Raw genomic sequence first — 18,457 nt, forward strand, 5'->3', positions numbered from 1 at the left:
TGTGTGTGTGTGTGTCTGTGTGTGTGTGTCTGTGTGTGTGTGTGTGTGTGTGTGTGTGTGTGTGTATACCACTTCCTTTATGCCAGTCGAAGGGGAATTTAAGTCATAGTGTAAATCACTTTCTTGACTGGAACTGCAACATTAAACAGCCTTGGCATGATTCTCTGGAACAGCAACATTAAACAGGCCTGGCATGATTCTCTGGAACTGCAACATTAAACAGGCATGGTATGATTCTCTGGAACCGCAACATTAAACAGCCATGGCATGATTCTCTGGAACAGCAACATTAAACAGCCGTGGCATGATTCTCTGGAACCGCAACATTAAACAGCCGTGGCATGATTCTCTGGAACCGCAACATTAAACAGCCGTGGCATGATTCTCTGGAACCGCAACATTAAACAGCCGTGGCATGATTCTCTGGAACCGCAACATTAAACAGCCGTGGCATGATTCTCTGGAACCGCAACATTAAACAGCCGTGGCATGATTCTCTGGAACCGCAACATTAAACAGCCGTGGCATGATTCTCTGGAACCGCAACATTAAACAGCCATGGCATGATTATCTGGAACCGCAACATTATACAGCCGTGGCATGATTCTCTGGAACCGCAACATTAAACAGCCGTGGCATGATTCTCTGGAACCGCAACATTAAACAGCCGTGGCATGATTCTCTGGAACCGCAACATTAAACAGCCGTGGCATGATTCTCTGGAACCGCAACATTAAACAGCCGTGGCATGATTCTCTGGAACCGCAACATTAAACAGCCGTGGCATGACTCTCTGGAACCGCAACATTAAACAGTGGCATGACTCTCTTTCTCTCAGCTCATCTCTCCCTTTCCCTAATCTGTTATCAGCTCGTTCACCATTTCATTTCTTTCAAATGAGAATTCAGGGACCCCCAAATTCAAAGCGCGGGTCTTCAAACAACTGAGTTTACTTCTCCTTTATCCCAGATCCAATTTGAGATATACGGGGGGTTTAGCAATGATGATAAACGGGGGTTTAGAAATGATGATGGGGGGGGGGGGGGGGGGGGGTAGCAATGATGCTTTTTGGTGTTTCAGACACAATAGGTATAGATAGTTAATATTGTAGCCTATTTCTTTAACCATTCCCAAATATTTCCCTCCAACGCGAAAAAATTATATAATATTTGTCAATATGGAAAGAATCATCATCGTCTCACACCTTCCTCATCACCATCACCTTCCTCATCACCATCACCTTCCTCATCACCATCACCTTCCTCATCACCAACACCTTCCTCATCACCATCACCTTCCTCATCACCATCACCTTCCCTCATCACCATCACCTTCCCTCATCACCATCACGTTCCCTCATCACCATCACCTTCCCTCATCAACATCACCTTCCCTCATCACCATCACCTTCCTCATCACCATCACCATAATATAAACCGCTGTATCGTGGGAGCTGTAGCTATGCTAATAGCCTAGTATTGGTTAACACTTAGGGTGACTTTCCAATGAACTGCTCTGATTTCTGTCTCAATGAGATGGAAAATGAGCATAGCAAGATGCAGAGTGAGATACGGAGTGAGATACTCCAGAGTCTGATGATGTCATGGTGACATTAAAAGACAGTAAAGCAAATGACCCATGGCATTCAATTAAAAGTGTCATGTCCCACGACTTCTGTTTCCTGTGTTTATATTTTAGTTCTTAAGTGTTTGAGGAAAGAAAGCCGCCTTGTGTCCCTCCTCGTCGACTTTTATCACTAAATGAAGCATATAAATGACCTGAAAGCGCTTGGCTGTCGCATTTAATAAAATAAAATAAAGAACAATTATCCTCTCTTTTTCTCTGATCTAGCGCTGAAATGAGTCCCGGAGAGATAAGGCAGATTTATTTCATCTCTGGAAGCACCAGGGCTCTCTGTTGTGCTCGAATAAAAACGTCTAGAGGAAGAGTTTAAAAGAGATTTAGGGTGTCTATAATTTCAAATCATAATTCCCCTCTATTTGAGTTGTTTTGAGGCGGTGAATAACCCTCTGTGTGTGGAAACAGACAGAGACATTTCAACAGTCTGGGTAAAGCAGCGCGCGATGATCACAGTTTGATGAGTTGCCATGAAGAGGTCATGAATTAACTTCTAATTGTGCACCCGCTGCATCTCTCCACTTTTACTAAATATGTTTCAGTTGATTATTAACTGACTTACAGTCATGCTTAATTTTTTACAATGCCAAAAAAATATATACAAACAGGTAATGTAAAAACGTTAAGATATTGGCCTAAATTAAGAGCTCTATTCAATCCGTATCGCGGAAATTCATTGTTACAGCGTGATTGAAATTTAAAGGCAATGTTCCCGCCTTCGCGGATACTGCATTCACGGTAAACGCTGCAGATGTCGGCTCAATAGGAAATTACCTTTAAATTATTAGCACAAGGTAATTTTTCCTTTTTCCAAGTCAAACAATTAAGGTACCTAAATATCACAGTCGAATTAAGCAGCTGTGATTCACTCGAGCTATGGAATTATTACAAGACCAAATATATTATAATACAGAAAAAAATACACATCATAGCCCTCTTTTATTTAAGTGCTCCTGAAAGTAATTATAATTGTCCAATTTCAAAGTTGAATATGCATGCTTTAGGGGGCATGATGTTAAACTTCATATTCGGTTCAATGAAGTATCACCCTCATTTACAGCGCCTGATAAGAGCTAAGACTGTCATAAAAATCTGAGGCTGCCCCCCCCCCTCCTCTCCCTCCCCTATATTGAATTGCACCTTGGGCAATAGTGCAGAATCGTGAATCTTAACTTCTCCCAGCGTATGTTCCTGGCAGATAAGTAAACAATCTGGATGTGAAATGAAAATGTTAATTAATGCAGTAATGCTATTACACCTCGGTGTGCAAATCCTGTTCCCTAGCCTGGCGACAATAGGCAGGAGAATAATTCCAATCCTCGGTGTGAAAATCCTGTTCCCTAGCCTGGCGACAATAGGCAGGAGAATAATTCCAATCCTCGGTTTGCTTGGAGTCTCAGCCCAATTGTTTTGAAAGCTTGTTTCCTTTTGAGTCCAAATTACAACAATTGCTATAATGTCAGACAATTTTTCATTTAGAAAGAAAATACTAAATCTTTGCGTCCGCTGCAAGTTTATATTCTATCAGACGTTTCGACGGTAATTGCAGCAGTTGGAGCTCTGCTTTGTCATAGCAAGTTGTTACATGTTTAGCTACAACATGTAAAGCTGATGATACGATGGGTTTTGGCAGCAAAAGGTGATCATATTCTCTAATCTTTCTTTGAATTTCATCTGCACTCCGACAATAATGTATGTATGTAATGAAGCAAAATTAAATAACATCAGGGGTGAGTGAATGAAATAGCCCTATGAATTTGGAGAACACACACACACACACACACACACGACCATGTTGCAACTGAGGATTGAGATTTGTTTGTTTCTGTAAAATTAAAACAATAACAAACACTTCTTTACCCATAACAACTAGGCTAATGTTAAAACCTCGGTTACAATGTAAAACAGTTTTAGGGGTAGGCCTAAATTAATGTGATGAATGCATCAGATCCGGAACATATCAGTGCTCTTGAGACTTGAGTCATATTTATCTAAAAGTCCATTTAAATCTGTAGCCTATAATATTATCCCACAAAGTATGTTCAACATTTTAGCCTGTTGTTCTGTTAAATGTCCGTAATTTTTTTAAATGAAAAAGAACACCCTCTTGACGTGCTTTGGCAAGTCAGTCAAACACGTATGACGAGCGGAATCCCTGAAGGGAGGCCTCTCCTCTCCGTTCAGTCGAACATCAAAGAGTGTCACTAAAGAGTACTACACACCTTAACGCAGAGAACATATTTGTAACCTGTTTAGAACGCAGGCACCGCACCTAAAAATGCAGAAGCTTTTACTTTCAAAGGTGAATACAAAAGTTTGACAGCTTGACAGCCACATAAAAATACATCGGTCAGGATTTCAATAAGGATCAAATTCTGAGATACTAAAAGCATAAGAAAATATGTCAGGATGCTATCTCTGTAATTATAAACAGATAATAGAACCTAGTAATTGTTGTATAGCGTTGTGTAGAGGCGGACTGAATCAGCCTGCGTGTTGAGCAACGCGTTTGGTAATATGAGCTTTGATGGCAACATATTAGCAACACTATTGGAAGTGACAGGCCAGTCAGCCCTAGTTAAAGCTATCCTACATCAGGATGAGCCAATACTGTGATGCTACTGCTATAGAGCCCGATAGAGACTGATTATAGCCTGGTTCCTGCTATAGAGCCCGATAGAGACTGATTATAGCCTGGTTCCTGCTGTAGAGCCCGATAGAGACTGATTATAGCCTGGTTCCTGCTATAGAGCCCGATAAAGACTGATTTACTGCTATAGATTATAGCCTGGTTACTGCTATACTGCTATAGAGTCCGATAGAGGCTGGTTGTAGACTAGTGATTTCACAAGGCCAAAATGAAGTCACTGATTTTTTCACAAAATATTTCAAACTTGAACATAGGCCTCTGCTTGCTTTTATTTAGAGGCCTAATAATTTGTGTTGTTATTGTTGTTTTGTTGTTGTTATTATTGATAATGTTTTTCTTGTTGCAAAATATTGTAAATTGTATTGCTAAACGATGCATTATTTATTAAGTGATTTTAACTAAACGTATACATTTCAATTAACAGGCTATCCCTAGTTTATGGTTTCTGTAACGAGGCCTTGCCTTCTGTTTGCCTAAAGGTCTAGGCTACGTTTAATCGTTTATCGTTGAATTCTTCTATTGGTCCCCAAAGAATAGTCCTAAACGCCACGCGTTGTCAACACTATCTCACATCTCCTCATTCGTTCCAGATGGCCAGCTGCTACGCGCATGAAACGTCACCTCAATCAAACGACGCTGATTAGAGCGATAATGATAATTTGGAGAGAGTATAGAGAAGGTATGCTTTGTTTCCTCATCTGTTTTTGCCTAATCTTCTATTTGCAGTATGGTATACTGTAGTGAAATCCATTGTAATTCATCAAAAAATTACTCATCCATGCACATTTACTGTCTTATTTGCTATGGCTCACAGCCTGGGTGTAGGGTAATACAATTTAATGATATAGGTCAAATGGCAAAACCACAATCATTTTTTTATTTTATTGAGGGTGGTTAAATAACAAATTGAATATAGTATTAATATTCTAAAATATTTTGATAAATGTTATTCTTAAATGTGTTGTTGTCCTATGATGCCTACCACATTGACATACTATTGGGTTAACTCAACCAGGCTGGGTTAACTCAACCAGGTTGGGTTAACTCAATCAGGCTGAGTTCTGCTGCACCTTCCAATGACACGCTACTGCAATATAACCATACAGGGATTTAATATTTTCTAAGACAGATTGTCCTTTATTCAAAAAGTCTTAGCTCGGCAGATGAACAAAGAACCGAGGTATCACCCTTCAAGATACATTTTCCTTACCATAACATGACAGGTTTTACATTAAAAAATACAACATTAACTGCTTATAACTTCAAATAAGAAGTTATTCCTCAAAACAAAACAAAATAACGTGTGACTATTAGCACTGAACCACAGGAAAAATTGAAAATGAAACATTATTAAATGATAAGGATTTTTCATTTGTTATTTTAAATAGACTGTCTAGTTATGTGCCAGTTCGATCAATAGAAACAATATAACCCGTATATTTATTAACTCAGAGGTCCCTAATTTTGACCCTATCATACCGGCTGAAATTCAGAGCGCCAAAATGCAACACATTATACAGGAAACAAGAAGGCTATCGTAAATTGTGCAAGCCAAATTTGAAAATAAGATTATCATAATAATAATAATAATATCAATAATAATTCAAACAAAATTATCATAGCATCAAGATGTACATAATAAATAAAGTTAAAGGCCTCCTTTTCCGGTAGCCGTTAATAAACGTTATAACATTTACAATAATTCTTACAGTTCACAGGGAACCTGCCGTACATAGTTCCGTCCCAGTTCCACGAGGAGGTCAGGAACCAACGTCTTGTTTACATCTCGTGAAAAGTTTTCGCCCGTTTTGCTCTTAAGTCCACGGGCCTTTATACTTGTCATTTCTCTTTTTTTTTTTTGGGCGAACTGTTCTGTCCATATAGCCTATACATGCATTGCTGTCCTCAAGTTACTTGTTTAAACAGAAAGTCAGTCAGTCTGTCTGGCGCGTTACATAGCAGTGGCATGTGTTGATGAATATGGGTCTATCCCACTCTTGGTCATACCTGGAAAAAGTATGTAGGCAACCGGGGGCTGTAAACTCGACGCCGACCAGGCGGTACAGTTACAGGGCACCACGTACCCCGGGTTTGTGGGCGACGGGTGGGTGTGGGTGTGCTGGCTGGGGCAACCCAAACTGCCGAACGCGCCGTTCTGGTATCCCAACGAGCCGTAACCCAAACTGCTGGTGGTCATGGTGTGGGGCATCTCTGTCATCTTCTGGATAGCGCTGGAGGTGAACTGGCTCGGGTCGAGGAACGAGTAGGGCACCGAGGTCGGGGGCATGAATGCCCTGACTTTCTCTGATGCGCTCAACAGAGAATCAGAGGCTGAGAGTCCTTTCAAGTGATCCGTGTCCCCAAGGTAAGGCAAAGGGAACACATACCTGTCCTTCTTCAGTAGATTCTTGGGCTTGCGCCTGGGTCTGTATTTATAGTCTGGGTGTTCTTTCATGTGCTGTGCTCGCAGCCTCTTCGCTTCGTCGATGTAAGGACGCTTTTCGGATTCAGAGAGCAGCTTCCACTCCGCGCCAAGTCTTTTGCTGATTTCTGAGTTATGCATTTTGGGGTTCTCTTGTGCCATTTTTCTCCTCTGGCCGCGGGACCAGACCATGAACGCATTCATGGGCCTCTTGATGTGATCTACAGGCTTTGACATTTTTTAGAGTGTGACTTTTATCCCCAATTAAAATAACGTGGAAAAAGTTCTAAAAACCAACCGAGGGGGAAAAAAAAAAATATTCACCTGTCTTGCTGGCAGACACAGATCATGCCAGTTCTCGAATGCTTGAGACGGAGTCGGAAAACAGCATCAATAAAAATCCACACTGTCCAATTTCTCCGGAGTTAAGAAATCGTTCTCTAAGTCCAGCTATGGATACTTTCTTTTTCAAAAACCGTGGTAGGCTATAAGGTGGAAAACAGCAACACGCATGAAAATCCACCGAGGTGAAAGCAAAGTTCCGCGGTCGAAGAGTCATAAAGTGTTGTGTTTTTTCTTAGAGATTTCCCGCCTTGCAAAGCACCTGGCTTGGAAATGAGGGGAAGCGCGTGAATGAGAGCCAAAAGCGGTGAAGTTCAAAGGCTGGGCTGGTTTGGTCTGCACGCATCTGACATAATCACAGGGCGTTCACTAGCCAACCTGAGCACCCAATCAGCACACAGAGACCGGCATAATACCTTTACGGAAATATGTATATTACTACATAAACAAAGATTGGGGAGGAAAAGGGGGATACTCTTTCCCTCCCAGAATCCATTTAGTTGAAACGCTACAAACATACACCTTCAACCTTTTAGCAATAAAACCTGACTCCTGTTAATCCCAAAGAATAAAGTAAGGGTGCATGTTATGCTATAGCAGGATGTCTTGCAAATTAAGTAGGTTATTTTTTACAGCTAAAATCCTTGAAAGGAGTTATACGAATTTAAACATTTTATTCAATAGACTTCATATCACTGTAAAAACACACGATGTCTTTATTTAGTTATGTGTGTTGATTTTAAATAGTGTCCATACTATCAAAATCATGCACAAAGGTGAATATAATTTCATATGGGCCTATTGCATTTTTCTCACTTTTATCAACGTTTTGTATGCTTGTATGTGTGTGCGTGTGCGTGTGCGTGTGTGTGGGGGGGGGGGGGGGGGGGGGGGGGGCAAATAGATAGAGGTGGATTATTCATTATCCAATCAATACAGTTATCTGCACCTTCAGTGTACAAATTTAAACCAACACAAAATAATAATTTTCAAAAACACAACATAGCTACCTACACAAGTACCCTCCTGTAAACGTGTTTCCCTCCTGTAAACGTGTTCCTGGGCAGTTGTATTAGATCTACCATATCCTCAGGCCAATATTTATTAAACGGAACGATTGTCCAACGATCCCATGGGAGCCTGATTGGAGCTGTTTTGTCGCTGTATAATATCACAGCAAAGCGGCCACAAAGTAACACGTACATGCACCATTTATTTATAGTTAGAAATTATTCAAGCTAGCCAGTGCAGCTGATGCACCAATAACACATGCTGCATACATACCCTAAAATAAGTCTGAATATGATTTAAATAAATCAAAGAAATTACAAAGTCATTTTTAGAAAACCTTTAACATCTTAGTATACAAATCATGTAAAACATTACTTTGTAATAATTATGCTTTATTTGATTCCGGGGGAATAGACTGAGCACCCAATCAGCACACATGAGACCGGCATAATACCTTTGGGAACAGCACATACTCCATACGCTCCTTTAACATCTTAGTATACAAATCATATAAAACATTACTTTGTAATAATTATGCTTCATTTCAATCCAGGGAATAGACTCCAAACATGCTTGAAATATTTTCCCAGCATGGGCTACAATACAATTCATAACACTCAAAGCTATATATTATTATTTGTATTTAACCATCAAGCTAACACATTAAAATGTTCACTGTTAAATTATGATTTTTTTTTTTTTTTTATCAGGGTGGTTAGTGTAGTGACATGCAGAGTGAGTTTTAACATGCAAATGGTTCAGTCTGTTTATAAGGATCACTGCTTTAATATCCCCCAGGCTAAGCGAGTCTGATATATGAATTCTTCGCTGGTGATTATTAAATGAAATGTTTGTAGCGTTACCAGCCAGAGTGGCTCTCACACAACGCCATAACAATATTATTACGAAGATAGGTTACGAAACAATAGATTTCTTTGAATGTACGTTAAATATTATATGGTGTTTTTGTAACCTATAATTAAATACCTGTAGAAACCTTATATTTTTACGTAAATACGATTTAATAAATTGATGTTTTGCTAATCTATGCCAAGATGTTCAGTTCCATCAGCGTCATCGTTTGAAATGAGCCGTTTCAGAAAGTTTATTGAGCGGAGCAAAAATAAAGTCCGTCATAAAGACGTGACCAGGTAATTTCTCCAAAACACACAAGACTACTTCAGCTTTTCTCAACGGTCACAATTTCGTTCTCTCCTCTGCTGTCATCTTCAGCAGGGGATGCTGCCCATCACATCAGTGGTGTTCGTCCGGCGAAGATCGATTGATCTCTCGCTCTCTCTTTCTCGGCCATCTCAGCTTGACACATGATGCTATTCTGTGTTGTCTCTCTCTCCAGACCAGTGTCAATACCTATAGCCGACGCAAAAGGAATATAAAAACATCTACAAACGCAGCCTACAAAATACTGGTAGGCCTAATTGTGAAATGAATGAAAAGCATTGTATACTTGATATTAATGGTAGGCTAGTGCAGTATCTATTTAGTGTTCACGTCCCATTGCCTCTCTGGTCCCTTCACTCCATTTCCAACTACTTTCCTCCCCAGCGCTCTGAGAGGAGAGCAGTGAATGAAGCTTGAAATCCGGAGCACATCAAAGCGCTATGAACATCAATTACACCGGGAATTAACAGACATTATTCGGGCATATATAACGTCCAATTTAAAGAGGAGACAATGTAATGTAGTCTTATATTAAGTAAGATATGTGAAATGACTGAAATCAGTCACCACATAAGTGTCAAACAAGAGGGGCAAGCCTGCAATAGCCTAAAGCATGGGAATATACCATATGAGGTTTGCCTTGTGTGTGATAAAGGTAAGCCCCCCTAAGGTAAAATATTCCTCTCCTGAACTGCATGCTTGAAAACTCACAGGCTACTAACGCGCGTGCACACACGCGTTGTTCTTAGGCTACTGTATGATATTCCTTTATTACATTTCACCACCTTGTCATTTCTAACCCTAGTAAGGAACGATTAATTAATCGTTGGGAAAAATACATCGTTGGGTAAATCAATGTCACGTGTCTCACATTTCCCTGCTTAAATGCATCTAACAGCTTTGTGCTGTCGCCTTCAGACTCCGTATGCGATGAGATGGTTCCAAAAAGATAATCTTAAAGACGGGTATGATATCTACAGTAGTAATACGGTGTGTAGGCCTACTTCAGTTTGTAAGGCTGTTTAAATGCTGTTGTATTTCTCTGTTTAACCTTATTTCTGTAAAGCTCGGGGCTCAGAAGCACGGCTAAGTTTACAGACAAACCAAGCTGATGAGTGCATGCAAAAAAATATTGGACATTTATTCCATAAGCTTAACAAAAATAAAATACAAAATAAAAATATAACATTATTTGTACTTATAGTTACAAAAAAAATCCTAATACATTACTTTACTTTATAAAGAAGTATTACTATACGTTTTTGTGTGCTGGCATCAAGGAGCTTCCTCCTTCCTTTCCGTGGAGTGTTGCTGTCCAACATGCTGACACACACACACACACACACACACACACACACACACACACACACACACACACACACACACACACACACACACACACACACACACACACACACACACACACACACACACACACACAACATACTGAACTATAGAACCAAAGTTAGTCGAAGAAAAATATGACCATCCACCCTCCATTATAATGTGAATGGGAAGCTAACAGACATACCGAGGCGCTGTTACCGAGGGATCCCGCGGAGTGCATTGAGGTAAGCTCCCCCACCGTAACTGTCCATGGTTCTGAAGCGGTAAGTGGCTTTCTTTGCTGTGCAAACTTGCGGCCCCCCTCAAAACTCCTAAAAACCCGGGTTGACATTTCAATGCCTTTTATTCTATATCCATCCTATTTAGTGCTGGTTCTTGGTTGACAGGCTGGTGGGAACTGAGAGAGCACATAGGTTGTGGATAAAGTGTCCAACTCCATATAACTTTATAATATGTTGGCTGTTTTCTTAATCCAAAATGCACACTTAAAGAGTACCCACAGGAAGTCTTGTGATAGTAAGATTTTAGAAGCAATGACAGAAGCTACTGTACAAAAAACCCCTGCACAAATTTAGCCCAAATACCTTATAGAAAAAAAATCAAGGATGGTCGAAGAACATTGTAAGTCCATTTTGCAAAGGTGTCACTGTGTATTGCCTATAGGCCTAGTAACTTCATTGTCATGAGATTTACAACCACATAGTGTCTACCTTACAGCAGAGCTATAGCAGTTAGCTAGCAGTTACAGGCTAATAGTGACAGTATATATTTTGGCCAAAAGGAAAGCACATGAAAGCACACAACACCTATTACAAATGTGATTGGTCCTCACCCAGTTAGCACAGTTGGTTCCTTGGAAGTTGTGGGAAGGTATGTTTTTGGTTTCACATTGGTTGTGGGAACGAAGCCATACATTCCCTGACCAGTAAAACTGAACGTTCTTTTAAACGTTCTGAGAACAGAAGTGACATTTTCACCTGTTCTGGGAACATTTATTTAAAGGTTAAAGGGAGGTTCTGAGAACGTTTTACTCTTGTTCCTTGAAAGTTTTCATTCAAGGTTTAATCAACGCTCAGAGAATGGAAATTATAGGTTATTTTGAGGTTTTTGAATAACTTCCTTAAAACTTTTACTAAATGTTTCAATAAGACTTTTAATAACACTGCTAGCTTATTTTGGGTCAACTTTTCTGTGTGTTCAAACAGACCCCATTTCAAAGGAAACAAACACTAATTAAGATCAGGCGGTGGTGGAAAAAGTACCCAGTTGTCATAGTTGAGTAAAAGTAAAGATACCTTAATAGAAAATGACTCAAGTAAAAGTGAAAGTCACCCGGTAAAATACTATTTGAGTAAAAGTCTAAAAGTAAATATACTTAAGTATCAAAAGTAAATGTAATTGCTAAAATATACTTAAGTACCAAAAGTAAAAGTAAAAGTATAAATTGTTTCAAATTCCTTATATTAAGCAAACCAGACAGCGCCATTATTAAAATGTATTTAAATGAAGCACGTGTTTAGTGAGTCCACCAGATCAGAGGCAGTAGGGAGGACCAGGGATGTTGTCTTGACAAGTGTGTGAATTTGGACTATTTTCCTATCCTGCTTAGCATTCAAAATGTAACGAGTACTTTTGGCTGTCAGGGAAAATGTATGGAGTAAAAAGTACATTTTCTTTAGGAATGTAGTAGAAGTAAAAGTACAAGTAGTCCAAAATATAAATAGTAAAGTAAAGTACAGATACCCCCCAAAACTACTTAAGTAGTACTTTCAAGTATTTTTACTTAAGTACTTTACACCACACTTAACAAGATAGAGGATATACATTTTTTTTTTGATGCTGAGCACAGAACGTATATGTTTTAAATAACATTCTTAAAACGTTCTCTGAATGTTACTTACGTTTTCTTGTGGTTTTTATGAAATGTTTTCTTAACGTTCTGAGAACGGAATGTATGTTTTTTAATAACATTCTTAGAACGTTCTCTGAATGTTCCTAAAGTTTTCTTGTGGATTTTATGTAAAGTTTTCTTAACGTTCTCGGAACAATTTGAGAACATTACTTTAAATAGAACGATGAGGAAACGTGTAGGAAACATTATGTTGAATGAAATTCCCACGGAAGAAAGTTGTTTCTTAATGTTCTTGGAACAATTTGAGAACATTACTTTAAATAGAACCATGAGGAAACCTCTAGGAAACGTTATGCTGAAGTACTGACATTCCCACAGAAGAACGTTGTTTCTTAACTGTTCTCTGAACTATCTGAGAACATTCCCAATGTCAAACCAGTGGGAGAACGTTCCTAGAACATTACCAAAATTGAAATGAAATGTAACCATATTTTATCTTTTAGGAAATGTTCTGTTAAAGTAATAAAATACCAAGAAAATACAGTTTTTCTGTCAAGTTCCTTAAATGAGCTGAGAATGTTCAAAAGCAACTATCCTGCACCATTCCCAGAACGTTGTGGGAAGGTTGTATGCTAAATACCCATAGGACAACCACGTTCTCACCAAGTTCTAAAAAAAACGTTTTGGTTCTCAGAACGTTATATGCTTGCTGGGCAGTCTGAGAGACATTTACAAGTAGTGTATTTATGCAGAGATTGCAGACTGTGACAGAGAACAACAGTCTGGGAAATTTCAGTAAACTTTCTGATGTCCCAGAACCACAACGTTGAGGAGATGATCAGACCCCAGCCCAGCCTCCCATTCACCCTGTCTACAGTACATACTTAATGCATCCCAAATGGCACCCTATTCCCTGTGGGCCCTGGTCAAAAGTAGTGCACTATATAGGGAATAGGGTGCCATTTGGGACACACACAGTCTATAGTACATACTGTATGTATGTCCACCCTCCACCCCTTCCATACATACTTACTGTATTTCCAGTATTTTAATTTAACTCCTGAGTGGCGCAGTGGTCTAAGGCACTGCATCGCAGTGCTAACTGTGTCACTAGAGATCCTGGTTCGAATCCAGGCTCTGTCGCAGCCGGCCGCGACCAGGAGACTCATGGGCGGCGCACAATTGGCCCAGCGTCGTCCAGGGTAGGGGAGGGAATGGCCGGCAGGGATGTAGCTCAGTTGATAGAGCATGGCGTTTGCAACGCCAGGGTTGCGGGTTCGATTCCCACGGGGGGCCAGTATAAAAAAAAAAAAAAAAAAAAAAAAAAAAAAAAAAAAAAAAAAAAAAAAATTGTATTCACTAACTGTAAGTCGCTCTGGATAAGAGCGTCTGCTAAATGACTAAAATGTAAATGTAAAATGTTAATTCTCTGTGTTTGTTCTGTCCAGGGCTGTTGGTTCCATCATTCTGTGTTTGTTCTGTCCAGGGCTGTTGGTTCCATCATTCTGTGTTTGTTCTGTCCAGGGCTGTTGGTTCCATCATTCTGTGTTTGTTCTGTCCAGGGCTGTTGGTTCCATCATTCTGTGTTTGTTCTGTCCAGGGCTGTTGGTTCCATCATTCTGTGTTTGTTCTGTCCAGGGCTGTTGGTTCCATCATTCTGTGTTTGTTCTGTCCAGGGCTGTTGGTTCCATCATTCTGTGTTTGTTCTGTCCAGGGCTGTTGGTTCCATCATTCTGTGTTTGTTCTGTCCAGGGCTGTTGGTTCCATCATTCTCTACTATGGATAATTGATTTCTGTCAGCTGTCACAGCATCCACAATTCTGGAACTCCTACCAAAATACTATATATTAACCACAATTCTGTAACTCCTACGAAAATGCTATATTTAAAACACAATGATGTTTTTGGAAATGTCATTGGCCTCTACTGCACCTCATGAGGCTTTTAGAACAGACGAGGTGATGGGAATAATACCCCGCACCGAAGACTTCCGTCCCAAATGACACCCTATTCCCCATTTAGTGCACTAAATTTAGTGCACTACTTTTGACCAGGGACCCATGGGGAGTATATAGGGAACATGGTGCCATTTGGGATACACACGAGGTCTCCTTCACCAGTCTGGGAAGGGTTCCAGACATGGAACCTCAGTCCTTCTATATTGCTACTTGGAGATCAACTCACGCTAGCTCATTTCTGAGTATCAATCAATGATAATCAATAAAAGGAGGAGTAATCATCAAAAGAGCAATGAGTGGTGAGACCAGATATATCGCCAACCGGAGACAGATAAAATAAAACCCACAATCCTCACGGTCAAATATTTTTACAATATGATATTTCATTGAGGAGTGGAATAACAATCTTTCACAGCTTTAGAGTAAAAGCTTCAATGTGTCTTGTGTGAAGACTGTAAATGGGGTGGGAAGGTAGACGCCACACACACACGGTGAAGAATGATTGAATGAAATAAAACAGAGTTGAAATTAAAAAGAGGTTCAAGCCTTTCATTGGGATGATAATGAAAAGGATGGGGGCAATACTTCAGAGACCGGGAGGCCCACATCGCACAATTATACAATACAATTAGGATTAGAGGGTCCAGGCACAGATAACAGCAGATAGGGATAAATTATCACCAAAGAGAAAGATGTGACTCTGACTCTGACCTTCATTAAGAGAAAGAAAGGCTCACTCAGAGCTGGCCTCCCTTACAGGGGAATCTGACTCAGAGTCAGTGCTGGCCTCCCTCACAGGGGAATCTGACTCAGAGTCAGGGTTGGCCTCCCTTACAGGGGAATCTATAGACAGAGTCAGGGCTGGCCTCCCTTACAGGGGAATCTGACTCAGAGTCAGGGCTGGCCTCCCTTACAGGGGAATCTGCAAGAGAGTAGAGAGACCCTTAGTGGAGTGGAGGAGCGGCTGCATGCCTGGCTGGCTGGCTGGCCTGTTCTCTCTGTAGTGCTGGCTGTCTGTCTGGCTGGCTGGCCTGTTGTCTCCGTAGTGCTGGCTGGCTGGCTGGCCTGTTGTCTCCGTAGTGCTGGCTGGCTGGCTGGCCTGTTGTCTCCGTAGTGCTGGCTGGCTGGCTGGCCTGTTGTCTCCGTAGTGCTGGCTGGCTGGCTGGCTGGCCTGTTGTCTCCGTAGTGCTGGCTGGCTGGCTGGCCTGTTGTCTCCGTAGTGCTGGCTGGCTGGCTGGCCTGTTCTCTCTGTAGTGCTGGCTGGCTGGCTGGCTGGCCTGTTGTCTCCGTAGTGCTGGCTGGCTGGCTGGCTGGCCTGTTGTCTCCGTAGTGCTGGCTGGCTGGCTGGCTGGCCTGTTCTCTCCGTAGTGCTGGCTGGCTGGCTGGCTGGCCTGTTGTCTCCGTAGTGCTGGCTGGCTGGCTGGCTGGCCTGTTGTCTCCGTAGTGCTGGCTGGCTGGCTGGCTGGCCTGTTGTCTCCGTAGTGCTGGCTGGCTGGCTGGCCTGTTGTCTCCGTAGTGCTGGCTGGCTGGCTGGCCTGTTGTCTCCGTAGTGCTGGCTGGCCTGTTCTCTCCGTAGTGCTGGCTGGCTGGCTGGCTGGCCTGTTGTTTCGGTAGTGCTGGCTGGCTGGCTGGCCTGTTGTCTCCGTAGTGCTGGCTGACTGGCTGGCTGGCCTGTTCTCTCTGTAGTGCTGGCTGGCTGGCTGGCTGGCCTGTTGTCTCCGTAGTGCTGGCTGGCTGGCTGGCTGGCCTGTTGTCTCCGTAGTGCTGGCTGGCTGGCTGGCCTGTTCTCTCCTTAGTGTTGGCTGGCTGGCTGGCCTGTTGTCTCCGTAGTGCTGGCTGGCTGGCTGGCCTGTTGTCTCCGTAGTGGTGGCTGGCTGGCTGGCTGGCCTGTTGTCTCCGTAGTGCTGGCTGGCTGGCCTGTTCTCTCCGTAGTGCTGGCTGGATGGCTGGCTGGCTGGCCTGTTCTCTCCGTAGTGCTGGCTGGCTGGCTGGCTTGTTCTCTCCGTAGTGCTGGCTGGCTGGCTGGCCTGTTCTCTCCGTAGTGCTGGCTGGCTGGCTGGCTGGCTTGTTCTCTCCGTAGTGCTGGCTGGCTGGCTGGCTGGCTGGCCTGTTGTCTCCGTAGTGCTGTCTGGCTGGCTGGCTGGCCTGTTCTCTCCGTACTGCTGGCTGGCTGGCTGGCTGGCCTGTTCTCTCCGTAGTGCTGTCTGGCTGGCTGGCTGGCCTGTTCTCTCCGTACTGCTGGCTGGCTGGCTGGCTGGCCTGTTCGCTCCGTAGTGCTGGCTGGCTGGCTTGTTCTCTCCGTAGTGCTGTCTGGCTGGCTTGCTGGCCTGTTCTCTCCGTACTGCTGGCTGGCTGGCTGGCTGGCCTGTTGTCTCCGTAGTGCTGGCTGGCTGGCTGGCTGGCCTGTTCTCTCCGTACTGCTGGCTGGCTGGCTGGCTGGCCTGTTCTCTCCGTACTGCTGGCTGGCTGGCTGGCTGGCCTGTTGTCTCCGTAGTGCTGGCTGGCTGGCTGGCTGGCCTGTTCTCTCCGTACTGCTGGCTGGCTGGCTGGCTGGCTGGCCTGTTCTCTCTGTAGTGCTGGCTGGCTGGCCTGTTCTCTCCGTAGTGATGGCTGTCTGTCTGGCTGGCTGGCTTGTTCTCTCCGTAGTGCTGGCTGGCTGGCTGGCTGGCCTGTTCTCTCCGTAGTGCTGTCTGGCTGGCTGGCTGGCTGGCCTGTTCTCTCCGTACTGCTGGCTGGCTGGCTGGCTGGCCTGTTCTCTCCGTAGTGCTGGCTGGCTGGCCTGTTCTCTCCGTAGTGCTGGCTGTCTGGCTGGCCTGTTGTCTCCGTAGTGCTGTCTGGCTGGCTGGCTGGCTTGTTCTCTCCGTAGTGCTGGCTGGCTGGCTGGCCTGTTGTCTCCGTAGTGCTGTCTGGCTGGCTGGCTGGCTTGTTCTCTCCGTAGTGCTGCCTGGCTGGCTGGCCTGTTGTCTCCGTAGTGCTGTCTGGCTGGCTGGCTGGCTTGTTCTCTCCGTAGTGCTGGCTGGCTGGCTGGCCTGTTGTCTCCATAGTGCTGGCTGGCTGGCTGGCTGGCTTGTTCTCTCCGTAGTGCTGGCTGGCTGGCTGGCCTGTTGTCTCCGTAGTGCTGGCTGGATCATAGGTACAGTATGCACAAACATAAAGGGTAACGATGAAAGTGAGGCAATTAAAAGATCTGAAAGCTTTAGAAGGCAGATAAATTGATTTAGATGTGAAAGTCAAATAATAAACATTCGGTATCAGGAGTTGATTAATTTTTCTCCCAAGAGATTCTGTTATAATATTGTGAGATATCAGTTTTCATTTCCTTTACCACTTTTATTGCCTCTCAATAGACCCGGCAGTTCAAAAGGCACAGTTCTATTTGGCTTCCCATTGGAGCTGCATTCAGAGACGCTTTTCTAACAATTCTGCTTTTGAAATGTTTTGCTGTCTGTTGTTGGGAGATGAAAAACGGACGCTGTTCATTCCTTAACCAGTCTTTCTTTACTTTTCTTTATACATGTATGGATTTGTTTTTCTAAACAATAGTAGCATTTTGTGTATTCTCGTTGTACAGACTGTGGCCATAATTAATGTCATTGACTGGACAGTCAAAGATGACCACTGCTTTCTGCATTCCTTCAGTAGACCTAGACTGTGTTACTGTGTTACTGGGTGACATGGACTCTAGTTCTTTCCTAGTTAACGTGCACCAAATGTCTTGTTTATACACTCAGAAGCATGTCTCACCTGCTAGACCTGGTATTATGTTTCACCTAGTAAGTGGCTCCTAGTAGTATGTTCTACCTGGTAGGTGACTCCTGGTAGTATGTTTCACCTGGTAGGTGTCTCCTGGTAGTATGTTTCACCTGGTAGGTGTCTCCTGGTAGTATGTTTCACCTGGTAGGTGTCTCCTTGTAGTATGTTTCACCTGGTAGGTGTCTCCTGGTAGTATGTTTCACCTGGTAGGTGTCACCTGGTAGTATGTTCTACCTGGTAGGTGTCACCTGGTAGTATGTTCTACCTGGTAGGTGTCACCTGGTGGTATGTTTCACCTGGTA

At 42.9% G+C, this 18,457-nt stretch overlaps 1 protein-coding gene across 1 annotated transcript; it reads right to left on the reverse strand.

The window, feature by feature from the left end:
• Positions 1–6,154: 6,154 nt before the first annotated feature.
• LOC311123650 (transcription factor Sox-14) lies at positions 6,155–6,947 on the reverse strand (the record flags this gene model as incomplete). Its single annotated transcript, XM_084197893.1, has 1 exon — positions 6,155–6,947. One exon carries the CDS (start codon positions 6,945–6,947, stop codon positions 6,240–6,242), a length of 708 nt encoding a protein of 235 aa, XP_084054019.1. The 3' UTR covers positions 6,155–6,239.
• Positions 6,948–18,457: the final 11,510 nt, after the last annotated feature.

The sequence above is a fragment of the Coregonus lavaretus genome (genome assembly GCF_964263955.1).
Source record: "Coregonus lavaretus genome assembly, contig: HAP1_SCAFFOLD_1598, whole genome shotgun sequence".
NCBI classification, from domain to species: domain Eukaryota; kingdom Metazoa; phylum Chordata; class Actinopteri; order Salmoniformes; family Salmonidae; genus Coregonus; species Coregonus lavaretus.